The 19361-nt window shown below is 46.4% G+C and overlaps 1 protein-coding gene across 1 annotated transcript in view; it reads right to left on the reverse strand.

The window, feature by feature from the left end:
• Positions 1-19361, reverse strand: part of UTP20 (UTP20 small subunit processome component) — a 101978-nt gene that overhangs the window by 20140 nt on the left and 62477 nt on the right. The window contains exons 36-48 of the mRNA XM_090042822.1: positions 19088-19243; positions 18008-18148; positions 16927-17064; positions 15336-15475; positions 15014-15093; positions 11675-11991; positions 10245-10384; positions 8314-8470; positions 5209-5307; positions 4399-4566; positions 3468-3634; positions 1923-2061; positions 1597-1713 (exon numbers count right to left, since the gene is read on the reverse strand). Of these exons, the coding sequence (XP_089898948.1) occupies positions 1597-1713; positions 1923-2061; positions 3468-3634; positions 4399-4566; positions 5209-5307; positions 8314-8470; positions 10245-10384; positions 11675-11991; positions 15014-15093; positions 15336-15475; positions 16927-17064; positions 18008-18148; positions 19088-19243 (1959 nt within the window). The remainder of the gene's footprint in view (positions 1-1596; positions 1714-1922; positions 2062-3467; positions 3635-4398; positions 4567-5208; positions 5308-8313; positions 8471-10244; positions 10385-11674; positions 11992-15013; positions 15094-15335; positions 15476-16926; positions 17065-18007; positions 18149-19087; positions 19244-19361) is intronic.

The following is a 19361-nucleotide window of genomic DNA, read 5'->3' on the forward strand; positions in this document are numbered from 1 at the left end:
TATCATATCGGCACCGATAGAAGGAAAATTGACATTACTGGCAATCGGCTTTTATTTGGCTGGCGTGGCCAATAATGTTGCTGATAAATGCCATGTGCATGCACGCAGCCACAAGTGCAGCCTGGCAGCTTGGAGAACAGTGTCTGGCCAGTAAGTCTGTGGGGGGAAAGGACAGGGGGGACAGATCGAGGCACTGAGGGAGGGAGTGGGGCTGGGCCAGGTGCTGCCCAGCGAGGGCAGGGTGCAGGACGGAGCTGTGGGTCATCCAGGGGGCGTGGGGTGGGCAGCTCCTGACACTGCGCGCCCCCCCCAGGGGAGGCACTGGTAGCATGTGCCCCCTGGATCTGTGTGCGAGGCAAGGGTGGGCTGGTGGCCAGGGGCTGCGCCAGCCTCTTCCCAGCAGGAGGGGAGAGCTATGGCAAATTTTGGGGTGGTGTAGCCCCCACAGCTCCCCTCCCAGTGCTGCCACCCCCACTGGGAAGAGGCTGGTACAGCCTGCAGTAGCAGCCCACCCTTGCCCTGCACACAGATCCAGGGGGCACATGCCCCCTGTGCCTCCCCTTGGGGTGCATGCAGCAGCAGGAGCCGCCTCCCCAGACGAGCTGCAGCTCTATCCTATGTTTTGCCATGGCTGGGCAGCGCCTGCCCTTGCCCCACTCTCTGCCTCATCATGGGGGCTTTGATCTGCCCCCCACACCTCTTCCCTTTCCCCCTCAACAGACTTACCAGATAGATGCTGCTCTCCAAGCTGCTGGGCTGTATCTCAGCAATCAGATCAGTAATTGGCCAATATGGCTCATTAATAATTGGCCATTAGTATCAGCTCAAAAAAACCTTTAGCAGTGCATACCTGCTTAGTACTGGAAACCCACAATATTATTACTATACATTGCAAAGAAAGGGACAGAGGTGAGAGATTGATGGGGCTGACAGAGGAGAAACCAAGAAAAGGGATTAGGAAAAACCTGAGGAGCCTTCTGAGGGTGGCGACAGCAGTGACAACTAGAACTGGAGCAAAAGCAAGTTTCTTTTCTTCCAAGTTACTTGGAAACTAAAGCCAAAACAAATTCACATTTAAAAGATAAGCTTTTTTGTTCCCACAGTGAGGAAAACTGTTTGAACCAGTGATAAGACAAGACGCCTGAAGCCACTGGTAGATTTTCCAACTCTTGATTTATTACAATAAAGAGTGGACGCATTTCTAGATCTGCTTTAGTCACATATGAGTTCTTGGGTTCAATGCAGAAGTAACTCCATGAAGTTTAATGGTTTAATGGACATAAAAAAGTAGACCGAATGGCCCCTTCCAGTCTTAAGCTCTATGCAAATGAATGCTGAGATGTCTAACAGCATCCACATGGTAAGAACTGCTCACTATTCGTTTTGGCCATGATTGAATTAGAAAGTCAAAGGCATAACATTATTTCACAGGTTATGAACCTCTTAAGATATCACTCCCTAATAATCAGTCTTAACATTTAAGAAATACAGTATGAACACTAGAGGTCTTTCACTTAAAAGTGAGGGGAACTCCTGAGATCTGTGATGCTGAAACATTGCTCAGTAGAAGAGGCAGTACAGAGCTTAGAAGTGTACCTTCACATCCCTGGACTGCAGGCAGTTTATCAGCAGCTGAACAAAAGGATCCAGCATTTCTAAAACGCGCTCCTCTGAAGAATTAATTTTGGATCTCTTCAGACTCATGTGCAGCAGCTAGTGTAGAGAATACACATTGTAGTAAGGACAGTGCTTACAATACTTACATGCGCTAAATAAAAACAACTTTTTTCAGGACACAGTAAAATAATGCAGCACCACAGGAAAAGCCTTTAACAAAGCAAATTGCTCCTTGCAACTTTTTAAAGGCACATCACTAAAGTCAATGAAGTTGCATCAATATTCACATATGGGAAAAATCTCACCCGGAGTCCTGAGTCAACCAAGATATACATGTTAGTCTTGCTGCTAACAGGTGCTTTCTGTCCTCGACTTGGAGTAGGTGGGAGGAGCAGGCAGCTTTCTGGTTGCAGACGAGGATCTGAAGGAGGTGCAGCTTTAGTTCTGCAAATCGTCATGAAGCAAAAGTTATTTAGATACTGACCCCCATCAGAGACTTGCTACTGGCAGCAAGCGCATTTCTCTCCATCTCCAGCTGATAGTAAGCACTGCAGGCAGCAAATCCAGGCAGGTGCAACTAAAAAAAATGGCTCAGTGAAAAAAACCTGACCGACAATTTTACTTATCTGGGGACTAACAGGTTAGTTTTTCTTCAAGTCCTGCTTCCATGCTTTTCTCACACATTAGTCAATTCTCAAATTCCTATGAAAGGGCCACCTCAGTGCCAATTTATATATTTTTTAAAACTCTGCAAGCTTAAAGACACTTCAACTTCCAAACCTCTTCCATAATTATTACATCTTCTTCTCACATAAAAACTGACCTTTCACTGTATTTGAGAAAAATGTAGCTACAGTGGAAAATAGAAGGGAAGCGAAATATAGAACTGCAGCAGTAATGACACCACAATCAGACATCCCTCCCAAAGTTCATTTTCTTTCTCTACTGAAGGCTCCCAGCAGGACAGCAGAGCGTGTCTAAGACATACACTCCTGAGCAAGGTCTGTTTCAATCATCTCCTAACCACTGGCATTTTCAGGCTTTGACAGCTCTGCTTTCAGAGTATGGATGGGACATGTTCATAGCCAAGGTGAAGTGTAAATATAAGGCTGTAAGAAGCATGGTGGGGAAGCTCTAATACAGGGGCTGGCAAACTTTTTAAAGACATGGACCAGAACTATCCAGCTCCTGTCTGGCAAAGGGCAGGTGACTTTTGCAGTGCATCAGTGGCAGGGGCTGTGAGGTGGGAGGGAGCAAGGAAGGCAAGGGAAGGAGGGGCTTTCCTTGTGTCCCCACCAAAGCCACACAACAGGGAGCTGTGTGCTCCATTGCTGCTTCTCCCAGATCCCCAGTCCCTAGCTCCACTGCAAGTCCAATTTCCAGCCAGACCAAAACTGAGCCAGGTCCAGGCTGAGTGGGGGAGCAAGTGTGGATAAGCCAAAGCAATGTGGAAGCAGCTTCTGGCTCTCTAGCTCTGGTGTACCTCCATGCTGCAATTGTTTCTTCCAGCACCCCTGTTCCTGGGCTGCAGTATGAGCACAGCTTCTACCTAGAAGGGAACCGTGGCATGGACACAACTTCCAGCTGCTATACCTCTTTGCTGCTCAGCCCCAGTGTGGGCAGGGGCACAGCCAAATCCCTGCAGCTCTGTGAGCTGGATGCAGTGGATCTGCAGGCTAGATTCAGCCTGCAGGCCGTATGTTGCCAACCCCTGCTCTAATATATTGGGGAAGACAAATCTGACAGTCATTTCAAGTGCAAAAATATCAAGGAATTACTACTCCCCCACACCTTGGAATCGCAAACCAGCAAACACCAAGCTATAAATTGTGTCATTTTCTCTAACTTACTTTGCCTTTTCAGTTAACAGAGGCAGATTTTCACTGATCAGGCCATGGCTGAGCAGGAGAACAGATTCTGCGTTCATTTCCGGATTCAGAATCAATCCTCCCATAATGCGACGCAATGTTTCGTTCACCTTGCGGGATACCTTCAGGCTCGTGGTATTCTCTAAGATCTACAGGTCACAAACAGAAGTCATAGGGAGCTGTAACACATACAGGCAGCTGTCTCTGTGGGGAGTATTTAGGAGTTACAAGGATGGCCAAAGCAGTTTCTCTCATCTCTATTGTCTCCCTGATGATCCCAGTTCTCAAGACTGCAGCACAAGTAGGATCCTGCTGCCTTCCATGTACAGCGAGGTTCCTTCATCTTCTCCTTCCTCTCCACCACTTAACTTTGAGCACCGCCAAGAATCCAATGTTACCGTGAAATACCACAGCTCACAACTGCACGTGACTCCACTCCCGCCAGAGTTTTGTGGGGTAACAGCATTTACCTGATCAGAACCCTGCTCAAGTTACTGGGACTCCCCATGGGCAAACACTTCTACAAATACGGACATGTAGGAAACTTCTGCAAGGCACCACTCATATAGAGCAGCTTGCAGGACAGAGACTCTTACCAGTTCCAGTGAAAGTGATGTAACAAGAGATAGAAAACACCTGTAAAGACGATGCCTTTTTTTTTTTTTTTTTTTAAAGTAGGGGAGTGGAGGCAGGAGGGAAGATGAAAAATATTCCCTTATCACAGATAAAAATATTAATTCCTTATTTTGCCCTTTAAGAGTATACTGACTTCCAGCAGAACAACTGAAATGCAAGGCAGGGCCTCTGTGGTTATGGCATGCTAGCTACTGGGAGCAATCAGGTTCTTCCTTTGCAGGAGTTGACTATGTTCAAAGTAGAGATCCTATCAAAGGCTCTGGTTATGTTTCCTTACCTCTTTTAATGGAAGAATAAGTTTGGTCACTTGGTCTTTCCCTATATACTTGGCAAGGATTTCATAGGAATCATAACTCTTGCTTTGCCGAGCCTCCATGACCTTGGAGACGATTCCCCTGACCTCCTTTTCTTCAGCAATATCTCCAAACAGCTCTTGATTGAAAATCTTTTGAAACACGGTAGGGAGCAATGAGTAAGGACAGCAGAATAACCAGACCAGACTCAATAGAAATGCATAATTTACTTTGCAAATAAGAGAAAAATTACTTGGCAAGTTCACAGTAGACCCCGACCTCCTTCCCCTTATGTGCATAAAGTGACCCATACTGAATTAACTGAATTGAACTAAACTGAAGGAGCCTCTGTGCTGTGAGGCATATCTCCACAGCTGTTCCCTGCCTACTGCTATAGTGAAAATTTTGGGGACAAGGTGCAGGAAGGAAGGAAACTAAATTTGCCATGACATTGTTATAAAAGGCAATTTCTAGCCTCACATCCCCCATTAGGAGTTGTGCAGAGGCTCCTGAAGTCACAAGGCTACTGTAGAAGAGTAAAATCTTTGAAGGGAGGACACTATCTCCCCACTAATCACAAAAATACAGCTACTTGTTCCAAGAACAGGAATCTGCCTGTGGTCATATGACAGTACTAAAGTATAACTGAAGACAAGCCAAGCCACTTCTTTAATGGCTTGGGGATGCACCAAAGCTCAACTGCAAGCATCCCCATAGAAACATATGCCTGTCCCCTAGACCCTTCCATTTGCACTTGACAAGTGTCCCAATCTCTGTAATCAAACTATGTTTACCTCAATCAGAATGTCTAAGCAAGGGTCCAGATCACCAGCATGCAGCCTACTGGTAAGGCCTTTCAGTAAGAGATGCACAGTGAAAGTCAGCACGTGGACCTACAGAGAGAGAGAGAGAGAGAGAGAGAGAGAGAGAGTTTCTCTCTCAGAACACAGGTATTTGTTATTGGTGGCTTTGTTTCTTAAAGGAGTGCTGCTCAACCTATGGTCTGCAAGCTGCATCTGGCCCACAGAGTTGTGTCATCCAACCTGCGGGGCTCCCTACAGGCCTGGAAATTTGGTGGTGGGGGAGAAGTGGCAAAATGAACTGCTTCCAGAGTGACAGCAGTTAATGCTGCCACCAGTTCCCCACCCAAAATTTATGGACCTGTCGGAAGTCCCACAAGTTGGATGATACGGCTCTTTATTTGGGTTCCAGTGTCAGGCAACAGGTAGATCTGGCATATAGGGTCAGGCCACTATGCAAGATCATTCTGCATCTGGATCTGGCACAGTGGACTGCACCCATGGATCAGCTCTGCACATGGGATCCAGTGGACCAGATTACACCTGTGTATAAACCGCACATGGGATCTACCCAGCAGACCAGCTCTATGCCATCAAGTCCACAGGGCCAGACAGGTTGAGCACTCCTGCCTTAATCTGGGTATCTTGCTCACCTCAAAAATGCTCAAGAAATCCCTGCAGGAAAAAACCCCAAAACTACTTAGGAGACAACTGTTCAAAAAAACCTAATGATAAAAAATACATATTTGCCCATTATCCAACACAATGATAATGAAAAATGCGTGATTTCTTCCCTCCAGCCTTCAAAATTTAGTTTTTACCCACTTGAACACAGGAACCTAAAGACACCTGCCGGGACCAACCAATGGAGCAGGCACACAAACAGCTTTAGTGGGACCAGTACTGCTGGCACAGGCTGATACAAATACTTAGAGTTCTACCATCCCACTAATCCTAAGCTGCACTGAACTATTATTTATTATGTGCTAGATTTTAGCAAGGCCTCAAACATCTGGCCCGCAGGCCATATCTGGCCCATGGAACCCTGCTGTCCTGCCCCCGGTACTGACCCTGAGTCTGAGCAGATCCACAAGGGGCAGGCCTATACCCATGACACAAGCCAGCCTGCAGGCTGGATCTGGCCCACGGACCCCCAGCATGCTTGATTTGGTAGCCGCTCCAGCTGGTCTGAGACCCACACTATGTGCAGTGTGGAGCCTGGGGGAGCAGAAAGTGCATTGCATGTGGCGCAGTCCAGCTGAAACAGCTGCAGCACTGCTCACGGTCGATGCCCAACTTGGACTACGTTGCACATGTCCGCTCCAACTGTTCCAGGACCCACACCACATGTGGTAGTTACACGTACTGCATGCAGCACAGGTCCTAACCTGGCTGGAGTTTAGGATATCATGTGTGGCACAGTCTGGCCAGGGCAACCACCACGCGCACTGTGGCTGCTGCTGTTCCAGCTGGACTGCGGTGAATGCAGTACCTATTCCAGCCACTCCAGGTTCTGCGCTGCACACAGTACTGGTCCAAGGCCAGCTGGAGTGGCTACTAGAACAGGTGTGCTTGGGGAGAGGGGAAAGGGATGAGGTCTGTTGGCTTGGAAGTGGCATTTGAAGGTCTGGGTTTTTTTGGAATTGACTTATAGGTATAGGTATAAGGGTTCAAGATGGGCAGGAGGGGTTTAATGGATTTCTAAAGAGCTTCGGAGAGGCACAGACAGCTTCTCTGAAAAAAGATGAGCTGTCTAGCACAACAAAGCCAATGGATGGGCACAGCCTGAGAAATGAGGGGGGGCATCCATACCATGAGATCACAGCTTTCAAAGGCAGACAGGTTGTCTAACACAACAAGGGCACAGAGTGTGGGAACCAAGGAAGTATATACCATACTGTCCCATAACACAAGATAAGTGACACCAGCTACAAGGCCCCAGAGCAGCAGGAGGCCTGAATCCCAGTTTTGGGGGAACAGACCACATCAGCAGAAGGCCCAGAAGGCTACATGGATGTGTGACCACAGACAGATAACCAACCAGAGATGGCCATGGATGAAGAGTCATCAGGAGTCATCAAGGAGGGAGGTGAATACAAAAGCAGAGACTTGAGATTAATAAAGGGTCTCTCCCGTCGCTTCTTGTCCCTCCCTGTTCCTTCTCGGGCCTCCTTCTCATCCTCCCTGAGAGGGGTCCCCATCCCCATCCCTGTCCCCCCTGGGAAGGGTCCCCGAGACCACCATGGACCAAGGGTATACCAGCAGCCCGGTTCATTCACCCCACTGGAGGGGAGCTTTGGGCCTCGGCATCCCACCTCCGGACTGCTGACACCTAAGAGAGACAGCTTCAGAGTGCAGCCTGCATCCTGACCAGATGTACTTTAACTCTGATGACAGCTCTAGGATTGGTAGATATAGAATTGCTTGATTGTTTGTACTGTTGTTTGTCTGTTATCACCCTGTATCAATAAACTCGCCTATTATCAACTGGCAGATGTTCTGGTCTGTCTGAGCATTGTGCTCACCTGGAACAAAGGTATAGGGGCTGGGTCCAAATCTAGGGTCAACAAGGTCTATGGGCCCTACCCAGCCCATGGACTGTTCCCATGTCATTCATCTCAGATGAGTTTGACATCAACATGGATGCTGTAAGTTCCAGTGAAAAAGATCATGAGAAGACAGTTAAGACAGTCACTTGAGCTCAGGAGATCATGCTTCTATCCTCACCTCTACCATTCATATTTATTGTGCAACTTTGGGAAAGTCACTTTTGATGAAAACTTGGCCCTAAAGAAGTAAATGGAAAATGAAGTCCTGTTGACTCCCATGGAATCAGGACTTCATCCATAACCTCCTTGGTGCCCCACCTGTAAAATGGGGACAGCAGTGTTTCTTTTTCCATCATGCCTATTTATACTGTAAGCTCTTATAGACATGGACTACTTCCCAGATGTCTGACAATGCTGGTCCCAATTCTTTCCCATACTACTAATTAATACTACTGTTAATTATTTAGCCACTCAACAGTTACACTCCTGCCACTCCTCCCAAGACTTACAAAAAAGCAAGAGAACAGGTGAGGAATAATGGAGGGGTTACCTGGTACCCATGGACAAGAGTCGACTGCATCTCTTTTAGGATGTATTGCAGATACTGGGCTCCCAGAGCTTCTATTATTTTAGTGAGGGTGTTCCGTGCAATGTCCCGGATCTCCTGTGCTCTGTTCCTCAGAAGTAAGCAGACTTTCAGGAGAATGCTGTAAACAGAGTGACACCTCAGCACACACACAAAATAGAGGAGAACTCTACTGACTAGGGAGAATGTTTTTCATGGCAATTTCACATTTTTTTTCTGACAGCTTTGCATAAGTTGAGTTACCCTCAAAGCCAGGCACTAGGCCTGTGCGAGCCGGCAGCGATCCCAACCGGCTTCAGATCTGGCCGCTTCGGATGGCCACGATCAGATCCGGAGCTCCGGACTGGGTTTCCACCTCAATCCGGCCGATGCGGCTCTGAAGCTTTGAAGCTGCCTCAGAGATCCAGCCATAGGGTATAATGGGGAATCAATGAAATATCTATAAATTTGTTGTTTTTCGTCCAATTTAGATGAAACTTGCAGGGATTGTAGCCTCTGCTGAAAGCATGAAACCTGACAAGTTTCAAGAAGATCAGTGCAGGGGGTTGTGGGGAACTGTATACCAAATTCTTGAAAGCCAAACTCCTGTCATGGCTGTGTGTTACAACAGAGAGGGGTCAAAACTGCAGGGGTGGTAGCTCTTACTGAGGCCACAAAGCCTGCCACATTTCAAGAAGATCAGTGCAGGGGTTTGATGGGAACTGCACCCCAAGCTGCAGACAAGCAAAACTCATGCCATGGGTGACAGTGAGTGTGTTAAGGTGCAGCGGGGTGACAGCTGCAGGGATGGTGGCGCCTGCTGTGGCCATGACGCCTGTCAGCTGTCGAGGAGATCGGTTCAGGGGGGTTCTGGAGCCCTGCACCCCTAGCTGCTGACAGGCAAAACTTATGCCAAGACTGTCTCTGTCTTGGAGCAGTTGATTGTATTGAGTCTTTCCTTTCCTTAGCCTGGCTTTGTAGGTGCTAATTGATGCTCGTTAAGTCTTATGTAGTAGCTAGGTCCTGTGTATTGAGCTGGTCCCTGAGTCAATCCTGATTGATTGATTGGTAACTGGTAACACAGCATCTTAGCAGCCAGGCCTGCAGCAGTGTCTGCCCTCCCTGCCCCAGCCAGAGACAGTCAAGCACCCATGGCACCAGTTTTGCTTGTTCGCAGCTTGAGGGGCAGTTCCCCCCAAACCTCTGCACTGATCTTCTTGAAACTTGGCAGGCTTCATCCTCTCTGCAGAGTCTACCATCCCTGAAAATTTAATCCAAATCAGACAAAAAACAACAAAGTTATAGATATCTTATTGTTTCTCCATTATACCCTATGGCCGAATCTCCGAGGCGGCTCCGAAGCTCTTTGGAAGCTCCGAACCACTTCGGAAAGCCTAACGAGGCCAGCGCTTCAACCCAGATGTGCTGCTTTGGACTCCGAAGCTTCTCCGGATCTGCAGCTCTGTCCGAAGCCTCGCCCAGCCCTACCAGGCACCTCATTTTCTATTTTCAGAGAAGGTCTTAATACCATGTATGTATCCTAAGACCTCCCCCTAAATGATGCTACTGTCCAGAGAGAAAGGATGATTAAAATGGAGAACTAGATCTGGATTCTCTCCCTGACTCGGTATCTTACCCTGTACCTCCATTTATTAGCTAAGGATTCTATCAAGGCCCTTTTACGAAGATCAGGGTCCTTTTACGAAGAGTGAAAGAAAAGGGCGCAGAATTAAATTCAAAGTCATTATGAAAACATCTGTATTAAAGAAAAGGTAACAGGGTGCTTTAGGGCTTTTTCCTCACCCTAGATCAGCGCAAATCTGCAGACTTAAAAAAATGCAAAAATATGCACAAGGCACGTCCTTATTCTTTTGATGTAATGAAGTGTGCTTGAGGAGCTCCATCAAGCAGTGTACCTTGGTAGATTAGCTTCCATCACCTCCTGCGGCAGAGACTGCATCATTTTAACCATCGCAAAAGCTAAAGGGACTCGGATCACCTCTTCATCATTAACAACTTTGGATTTCACGAGCTTGTGCTCCTCATCTCTTTTCACCTGGAAGACGGTGAAGACACAAACTGCTTTGAATACCAGACAGCTTTCATGAACAACGTAGTTTCTGACCCCAGAATGATCAGGCAGACATCTTAAGCTAGCAACCTGAATTTTTATCTCAGGAAAATGGCATAGTGCAGTAGCTACGTCTTATCAAATCTTACTGTCTCTTGTCTAATGCATTATATATACATCCATATACATACATACACACATATCTATCTCCTGAAGGGTTCTAGAGCTCTTTGCCAACTGGTCTCTTGGAAGCTGTTTATAAAGGGACTCTGCTCAGAGCAAAGTGATACTTCTCTCTCAAACTGATTCAATGCATCTGAATAGATGTCCACTCCTTCCCCCATGCATGCTGGGTGGAGACAGCCTGGTTTCCTTTATTTCCCATTCTCTCAAAATGTAGCAACCGGAAGAAAGATATACCCAGGAATGTTATGTAGGGAAGTACACACTGGGCGCATCTACATGAGATGCTATGGTGATGTAGCATTGGTGGGCATGACCTGTGATGCCAACACTATTGTGCAGTAGCACTGACTAAGCAAGTATTAAATGACCGTGCAGTAACAACTGTGCAGTCCAGGGCACGTGTAGATGCTCCTGCTGAAGACCTTCCAATCACATATTTCTGGCACCCACTGGAGTTATTGTAGATATTAAAATTATTCTTTCAAGAAAAAATAAAGTTCAGTTAAACCTCACGTGTTAAGTCCTTATACACCCTGTTTACTGAGCACCTCAGTTTTAATGTCTTTAACCCTCTCAAAACCCCTAGGAGGTAGGGATGGACTGTTATTCCCATTTTACAGATAAAGAACCAAGGCTGACAGAAACTTAGTGATCTACCCAGAGGCATACATGAAGTCTGGTGAAACTGGACATTTTAACTCTGCTTTGCCAAATCTCATGCAAGCACATGATCCTTCACCTACTGTACTATACTGTACAATCTGAGCTAACACCTCAGAGCTATTCATTGGTCTGAATAAAGTGAATCAGATGCAATGAGTGGCCCCGAATGTCTCCACACAGGCACGTGAATGTACCAGGTACACTTAACTAGAGGGTTTGTCAGCAATCGGTTCGATATGCCATATGGAATGAATTCCCTTCATCAGCCTCAAGAAGTGGGCTCTCTTTAGGCTGAGGTACCACATGGAAGCCACTCAGAAATCTCCTACCCAGTGGCCCCTGTTCTTGGATGGCTCTTAGCATTCATACACCAGTCATTTACAATGACAGCATATATATACAGGCCTTTCCATGCTACTTGCACACCTTTGCTGCAAGACACCTGTGTAACCTGGGCAAGATGTTCTTAATTACTGTTTCTTGAATGTGTTTTATCAGACACTCCAGCTCTTCCTTATTTCTGGGAAGGGAAGAAATAGATTTGACCACTTTCTGGATGCCCTCAGATTCTTTAGTGACTGCCTGTTCAGGGTGAATTTGTGCTGGGTCATTCTGGTTTCCACCGTCTTCAGGGATGTTCTGGTCCTTCTCTTCCTCAGCTGGTTCCTCCTCCCCCTCACTCCGCTCCAGTTCCATGGCTTCTTCGTTCTCTGCTCCCTGCTCAACGTCCATGATATCTCCATCTGTCAAATGAAATCAAAACTATGCACTAAGTAGGTATAAAACTGAGACCATGGAAAGAAAATAGTGTAATTCTCCGAGTCTGAGCAGCGCTCTCACACTGTCAACCACAGGCACAACAAGCAACAGAGCCATTTCATAGTTGAAGCAGGAGTCATGTTGAGTGTCTTTGATAGTTATGACTATGAACTACACTTAGTGCCTTGTCTTGCAGCCCCTTCTCACATCAGGTAGTCCTGTTTGACAGTGGGGAAACAAGCCAAGTTGGCACCTGGGACAAACCCTGCAGGACAGCGGTGGGGAAAGGAGTGGGGCATGCGTTCTGAGAGCCAGGGGATGGGGGGCACCAATCCAAGAGAAGCGGGGGAGGGGACAGGAGGCATAAGCAGACTTACTCATGCCAGGAAATCTAAATAATCGTCTGAGCTGCTGCACGTGCTCCACCTACCCAGCTCTGCTGCTCTTAAAGCCATAGCAGCTGGGACCTGGTTCTGGAGTTCCCAGCATGGCAATGCTCTCAGGGCATGGATTCTGCAAAGGCTGGGTGGAGATGTCAGTGCCCCTCCTAATTCGGCATCTGGGGCAGGTGACCCTGTCACTTACCCCTAGTTATGCTACTGCTGTTTGACTGAATAAGTCTACATGCAAGCAAAAAGGCTGCAAGACTGGCTCAGCAGAGAACATTGCCACAGAAACCTAAGAGCCGACGTTCAAGTTTTGCCTGCTACCATTTCATATTTGTACTGGGTAAGAGCTATTATTCTATGTGCCCTACTGTGAGACAGCCCTGCATCACATGCAAAAGTCACTAGGCAGACAACCACAAATGCAAACAAGACAAGTTCCTCAATCACAGCTGCAGTAGGATGGACTACCTTGCCCAGTCTTTGGCCAACGAAGAAATCCTGCACTACTACTCCCACCAGTGTAATTCAGAGTACCCCCTGAACTAGCCAAGTTATACCCAGGCTATTTTGGTCTGTGGAAGCCTTAGGTTCAAAGGAAAAGTAAGGTGGTTTAAAAGCTGCCTTGCTCCAACCCCTCTCCTCACTGAGCCATGTACCAGAATAAAGACTGTAGTACTCCCAAGAAGTATCTTAGTCAAACCTGGCTTTCCAGTTAGTACAGGGTAGGCAATTATTTCAGCTGGAGGGTCGCTTAACGAGGTTTGGTGAGCTTTGGAGGGCCGCATTGGTAGACTCGCCCCTTGCTCTGCCCCCAGGTCATACTGGGATCGGAAATCCTGGCCCTAAACCCTGACCTTTGCCATTAGAAGTCCCTTCCTTTGCCCCCCTGAAAATACTCCTTTTGGGAGGGTGGGTTGCTATTTGGGAACCAGAAAAAAACAAACCGGACGCTGGAAGTCAAATACCTACTATAGCATATTTTAACTTTATTACAAAAAATATTTTTGTCGCAATATGACTATTGTGTATAGAGGTGACTGCATAACAACTCAAAAATAAAGTCTTAATCCTGTATATTGTGTGTGCGTGTATGCACATGTGTGTGTATGGTGTGGGGGGGTTGTGAAGGCGTGTGGCTCTGTGTGGGTGGGTAATAGGGTATGTTGGAGAGGTGTATATGTGGGGAGGTTGTGGGGTGTGAGGGAGGGTGGCAAGGGTGGGGACCCCCCCACACTACTTTCATAGTGTGCAGGTCCCACAGCCAGCGGCAGCAGCAGCAGGTGGGGTATTCAGGGGATTTGGGGGGCTGCGCCTGGCACAGGCAGTGGTATTTGGTAGAGCATGGCTCCAGCCAATGCTGCACATGGGGGCGAGGAGTGCAGCCTGGCGGGTCGCCTCTGCCACCAGGGCTCCCCACTGCACACATGCAATACCTGTACTTGCCTGCCACTGGAAGGGAGCTCCATGCGCTGGAGCTGAATGCCTTTGCCGCTCCCTGCTGCGCAGGTCCCAGGACTCCCTTCCTCTTCCAGCAGAGTCCCAGGACCTGTGCAGTAGGGAGTGCTGAAGGCAGCTGGGTCCCGTGTGTGGACCTTCCCTCTGGTGGCGTGCGAGTGAGGGAGTTGCACATGCGCAGCAGGGAACCCCAGCAATACAGGTGGCCCAGCTGGGCTGCGTTCCTCACTCCCACATGCAGTGCTGGCTGGACCCAGGCACTGCCAGGCACCAGCGCCTGTGCCAGGTATAAGCACCCCGAGCACCCCCACCTGCTGCTGTCACACACCGTGGGGACAGTATAGGGGGAGCTTCCACATCCCCCCACCCTCCCTCACACTAACAACCTGCCCACCTGAGCTCCATGCTGCTACTGCCCCTCTGGGTGCAGGCTCCATGCTCCTGCCCAGCTGCAGCTCTCCCACCACCATTGCCCCTGTCCCTGTCACTTCCCTACCTGCTGCCCAGAGTTAACAGGATGCTGGGGAAGCCAAGCAGGTCCCCTGGCGGCTGCAGCAGTGGCAGCAGCGGCCCCACTCCGAAGCTGTGCACTGGTCGGACCGGGCCTTTATGCCCACAAGGGGAGGGGTGAGGGCCAATAGGGTATGTCAGCCAGGGGGAGGGGTGTATAGTGAGCACTTCACTCCCAGCCTCATGGAAGGAAGGGCTGGGCAGGGTACAATTAGTTGGTGAGTGCTGCAGGCTAGATTCAAGCGCCTGGCGAGCCAGATCTAGCCCATGGGCCATATTTTGTCCGCCCCTGAGTTAGTAGATAACTTGAATGTATAAAGCAATAGAATGCTTTAAGTATCAAAACACTAGGCATGTCTACACAAGACACTTACTGCACATTAGCCTAATAACACTGTGCAGTAGTGCATCACAGCACAAACTGTGCTAATAGCCTACTGCACAGTGTTATTAGGCTAATATGCAGTAAGCGTCACTAAATAACTGTGTGTCAACACTACTACAAAGTAACTCGAGGTACTGTGCATTTAGTTAATACTTTATTAAGCAAGTACTAAATTAAAAGCATTATCTAAGGCACATTAATGAACGTGTAGGTGTGCCCACTGTAGCCAGGGTATAAGTTTCCATCATCAAGAATCAAACTACTCACCTTCATTCTGAATTGTCTCAAGACACTTTTCAAGTGTTTCATGGTCAAAGTGAAAAGCTTCTAGTATGGTCACTAACAAGCTGTCAAGCAGATTGAAAAAAAGATCAATTCTTGGTGCAAAAAGGAAAGGATCTCCTGATCTCAAAGCCTGATCTTGCCACTTATTAATTTTTCAAATAATTATCACTTACAAAAGCCCAAGTCAGAGAAAATGCTAAAAATCCTTCAAATATTCCTTTAACATGATTTTTGTAATGAATAATTTTACATTTGTGGCTTTAAAAGTAAGTGACAATAAGCAATGAAAAAACAATCACTGTACCTCACACCCAGTTTTTGATTGATCTGTCCAGTTTGCAAAACATGAATGAAATGCTTTAAATGGTACATATATGCTGACCAAGAGAGATGCCTGCAAACAGCTCCTACAACTTCAACTGAAGCAGTTATCATATTTTCATGCTGTCCAAAAACAAACAAAAATCAAATCACTACTAGCATACTTTTTTAAAATTACTACCTGCAACCTAGTTAATTCAACAATTCATACAGCTAAAAGAAAGGGGGTTTTGTATTTAGATCTTCCAGACTTCCCAGAGTCACCAGAAAATGAATCAAATAGAACAAACTAAGATGTTGACCTTTTAATGCCATACCACTGCTTAAACATGAGTTTAACTTTACCTGAACAAGGGAACAACTGTGTGCAAAGTTAAATGTATATAAAGGGATTTCTAACATCATGAAAATGTCTTGAGTACCTGTTTACTAAGTATGATTTAAGAAGCCCCACTGACCCCTCACTGCTTCTGTTTAGAGCAGTGGTGACCATCCTTTCTGCCACATGGGCCAGAAGAGCAATGCCTGGTCTGTCCGCAAGCAAAATCCAGCTGGTCAGCCAATCCAGCACACAGGATGGGCATGGCAGGGCCCAATCTGGCTGTGTGGAGGAGGCTGGATTGCAGCTTGGCCCCAAGCCGCTTGTGCAAAAGTTTGGGGGATGGGGGGGATGGGACAGGCCTTTACCCCAACTTGGCCACACGGGGGAGAGAGGGCACGACTCAGCTACATGTGGCTTGGGAATCTGGCGGCAGGGGAGGAGTGGCAGTATTAACTGCTGCTGCTCCCCCGCCACCAAACTTCCAATCCCAGTGGGGAGCCCCATGGCCTGGATGGCATGGCTTTGCAGGCTGGATCTGGCCTCTGGGCCAGGAATCGAGCACCTCAGTTTCAAGTATTGAAATATATATGGCAGGTGGGAATAACTTTAACATTAAAAAAAAATACTTTGGGGTTTTAAAATCTTCACAAGTCTCTCTAACTCTGTATTACAATTTCTTCATTTAAAAGACTGTTTGTTGTACAAGAATGACAGAGTAGACATCATCACACTAGGTTGTCTATTTTCATTATAAAACTGATCCTGATTCCAGAAGATCTCAACCAGTCCCTGTATTTTTTTTCCAAATGAAATCTAATTTTTGTTATGTCAATCTCTTTTGGTTGGTACTGCATGCATATTGTACCATATATATTTTGCTACCAAGACAGTAACTGATTATATTTCATGGGCAAGCTCTCTCCAACAGAGCATCTATTAATTGCCTGGAGGTGGAAAAAAAAATTCTATCTAATTAGGTTTTAAAATGAATCGTCTGAATGACAGGAAATAAGTAGAACAGAAAGCAAAATAAGTAATCAAGGGAGCAGCCCTGCAAAACAGCATTGGGTAAGCATTTTATGGAATTATGGCCAAACATTTAGTCTACCTTTACCAATGGGAAAAAAGGCAGAGAACTGTCATTTGAAAAGCAATATACTCCACATCCGTCACACTTAAAAATGCTGGAGGCAGAAAGACATAACTAGGATGGATGCATTAGTGTTAAATTAGCTTGATGTTAAAAACCTACCTTAAGCATTTTCTCATCAAAAATAGTTGTAGTTGCATAAGGCATGATGTAATTTTGCAGAGACTTGGAGGACAGAGCAATCTTGTCTTCACTTATGTGCTTAGCTAATTTCTTTAAGGCTCGTGCTCTTCTGTGGATCTGAGAGAAATTTGCAAGGTAATTAACAAGATTCTCAGTTACAGAAGGTCAGAAAACAGAATCCAGGTGCTCAGCCTGAGAGGGTAAAAAGAAGTTCCAAGTCTTGTCCCAAGTCCAAAAGACTACAGACCCAGCACTAGGCACCTCTGACAGACCAGGGCTGCCATTTCTCTTTCTACAAAAGAGAAGTAAAAAGCGAGGGAGAACCTTGGCCTGTCCTTTCCTTTGAGGTGCAGCTCATGGGTCCCAAGGGAAGTAGCTGGGAACCATCCCATTCAATCCCATCCGATTCCTTGTCCCTTCCTTGAGCTGCTCCCTAACTCTCCTATCTGGGTCACTCCTGTTTGGTAAGCTTCCTCTTACTGTTGCTCCCTCCATAGCTTCTCTCAGCCCCAATTCTTTATAGGCTGCAGCTGCAACTGTTTCTAACTGGCTGCTGGGTCATTGCTGAGGCAGGCAGTTAAGCTCTTCATTAACCTCTTTCTGACTTCTGCTGTGAGAGGTATATATAACCTGTCACACCTGAACGAGAATCCAAGACATTAATGAATACTTAAATGTGATTGTGACCTTGTTAGACAAATAAAGATGATCAAAGATACTGGGACCACATTATGAAAAATGTCATGCAAATGGAAACATAATATAACTGGTTTTTTTTAGAGACTTTCATCTCTTCAGGGATGGTAAAGAGCAGCTTATTTTCTGTCTTCAATCTATACCTTCCATTCATTTTAGAAGAAGAATAGAAGAAGATCTATTTTCTATCTTGAATCACTTTGCTTAGAAAGCACACACCAAAGCAACTGTTTCAAAATCATCAAGAAAACATTGAGCCTAAGTCTCTACCTCAGTGAAATTTAAGACCCACATTATTTTAAAAAATGTAACCTGGGTGATCCAATGCTAGATGCTCTGGTGAAAAAGAAGTGCTGCCTTTTACCTGAATATGCTTCATGTTCTCAAAGAAGTCCATCTCAGGGTCATGGCAGTCAGTCAGCTGGACCAAGTCTTGAAACTCAGCATGCTTTGGAAATGTTTGAATCAAGCAGGAAAGCAATGATGTGTAGTCTTGTTGAATGCTCTACAAATGGCAAATGGCCATGGTAAGTGTTCATAAGAAATGCAACAGAACATCATTTAGAACAGGTCTGTCCAATGTCAGAGCTGCCAGGGGCCACGTCGCATAGGTGGTGGGTTGCAGGCCCCACGTTGGGGACTGCATGGGCTCCTTAGGAAGTCCACTGTGTGCAGCCCCTCTGCAATCACCCACCACTGCTGCTGTGAGAGTTCTCCCCACTGCCACCACTACATGAGTGATTTCCCCTCTCTCCAAACACACACATACACCACTGCCACACAAACACCGAGCCTCCTCCCTTCTCCCCACCCCTGCCCCGCTACCACCACTGCCAGCTGGACAGCCGAGAATTAGAACAAAAGCTAATCAAGTCAACTTGACTTCCAAAGCTACCTGTTGTTTGCTATTTGTTACAGATACATTTAGCTTTTTCAAAGTACACAAAATACAGCAAATCTCTGTCCTACAGAAACATCAAATTTAGAAGGTAAGATGCAGAGAAAACTACAGCAGGAGGAGTTAAGGGTTTTTTAAAGATCTGAAGCAAGAATAGTTTTTCTATGCAGGGAATTCCCAATATTTTTTCACATACAATACATTAAAGAATAAAATATGCACTGTGTTTTTGAAAGGTATAATGAAGGGAAAAAAAGATCTTTCTTTATAGTAGCTGTAGCAGCAGCTAGGGAGCTGAATCTGCTCACTGCTCTGCTCCCTGTGAGTTTCACATAGATTTTACTTTCACTTTTACTTGGTAACAGGCAGAAACTGTTCTCACTATTTCTGGTACATAATGCAGACTATAATTTCCAGCACCTGTTTTTTTCCACAAAAAATGTGTCTGTTGTATGCAAGAAAACATCTACCATTATAAAGGTAAGGATGACCAAATCATAACATCAAGACAACCAGGGGATAAACATTAAGATGTTAACTACTTACTTCAGTTTTGATTTTCAGGCCTTTTCTCAGAGCTTCCAGGAGAGTGTGCTGGATTATTTCTTTGTATTCATCTTCTGTGTGTTCAATTTCTGCTAGCCGACGGATAATGCTAGTCAAACACAAGTTGGCACTGTCGCTTAAGGACATATCCCCCAACTGATGGAGATAAAGAGAAATTACAGCATGTAAGATTAGCAGCAATAGCAAATTTAGCATATTTTCACCATAAGCTACAGTTTCACAGCTTGATTAGCATCTCCCCTCTCCCAGCAGA

This window comes from Crocodylus siamensis, chromosome 4 (assembly GCF_052110815.1).
Source record: "Crocodylus siamensis isolate JL-2025a chromosome 4, ASM5211081v1, whole genome shotgun sequence".
NCBI classification, from domain to species: Eukaryota; Metazoa; Chordata; order Crocodylia; family Crocodylidae; genus Crocodylus; species Crocodylus siamensis.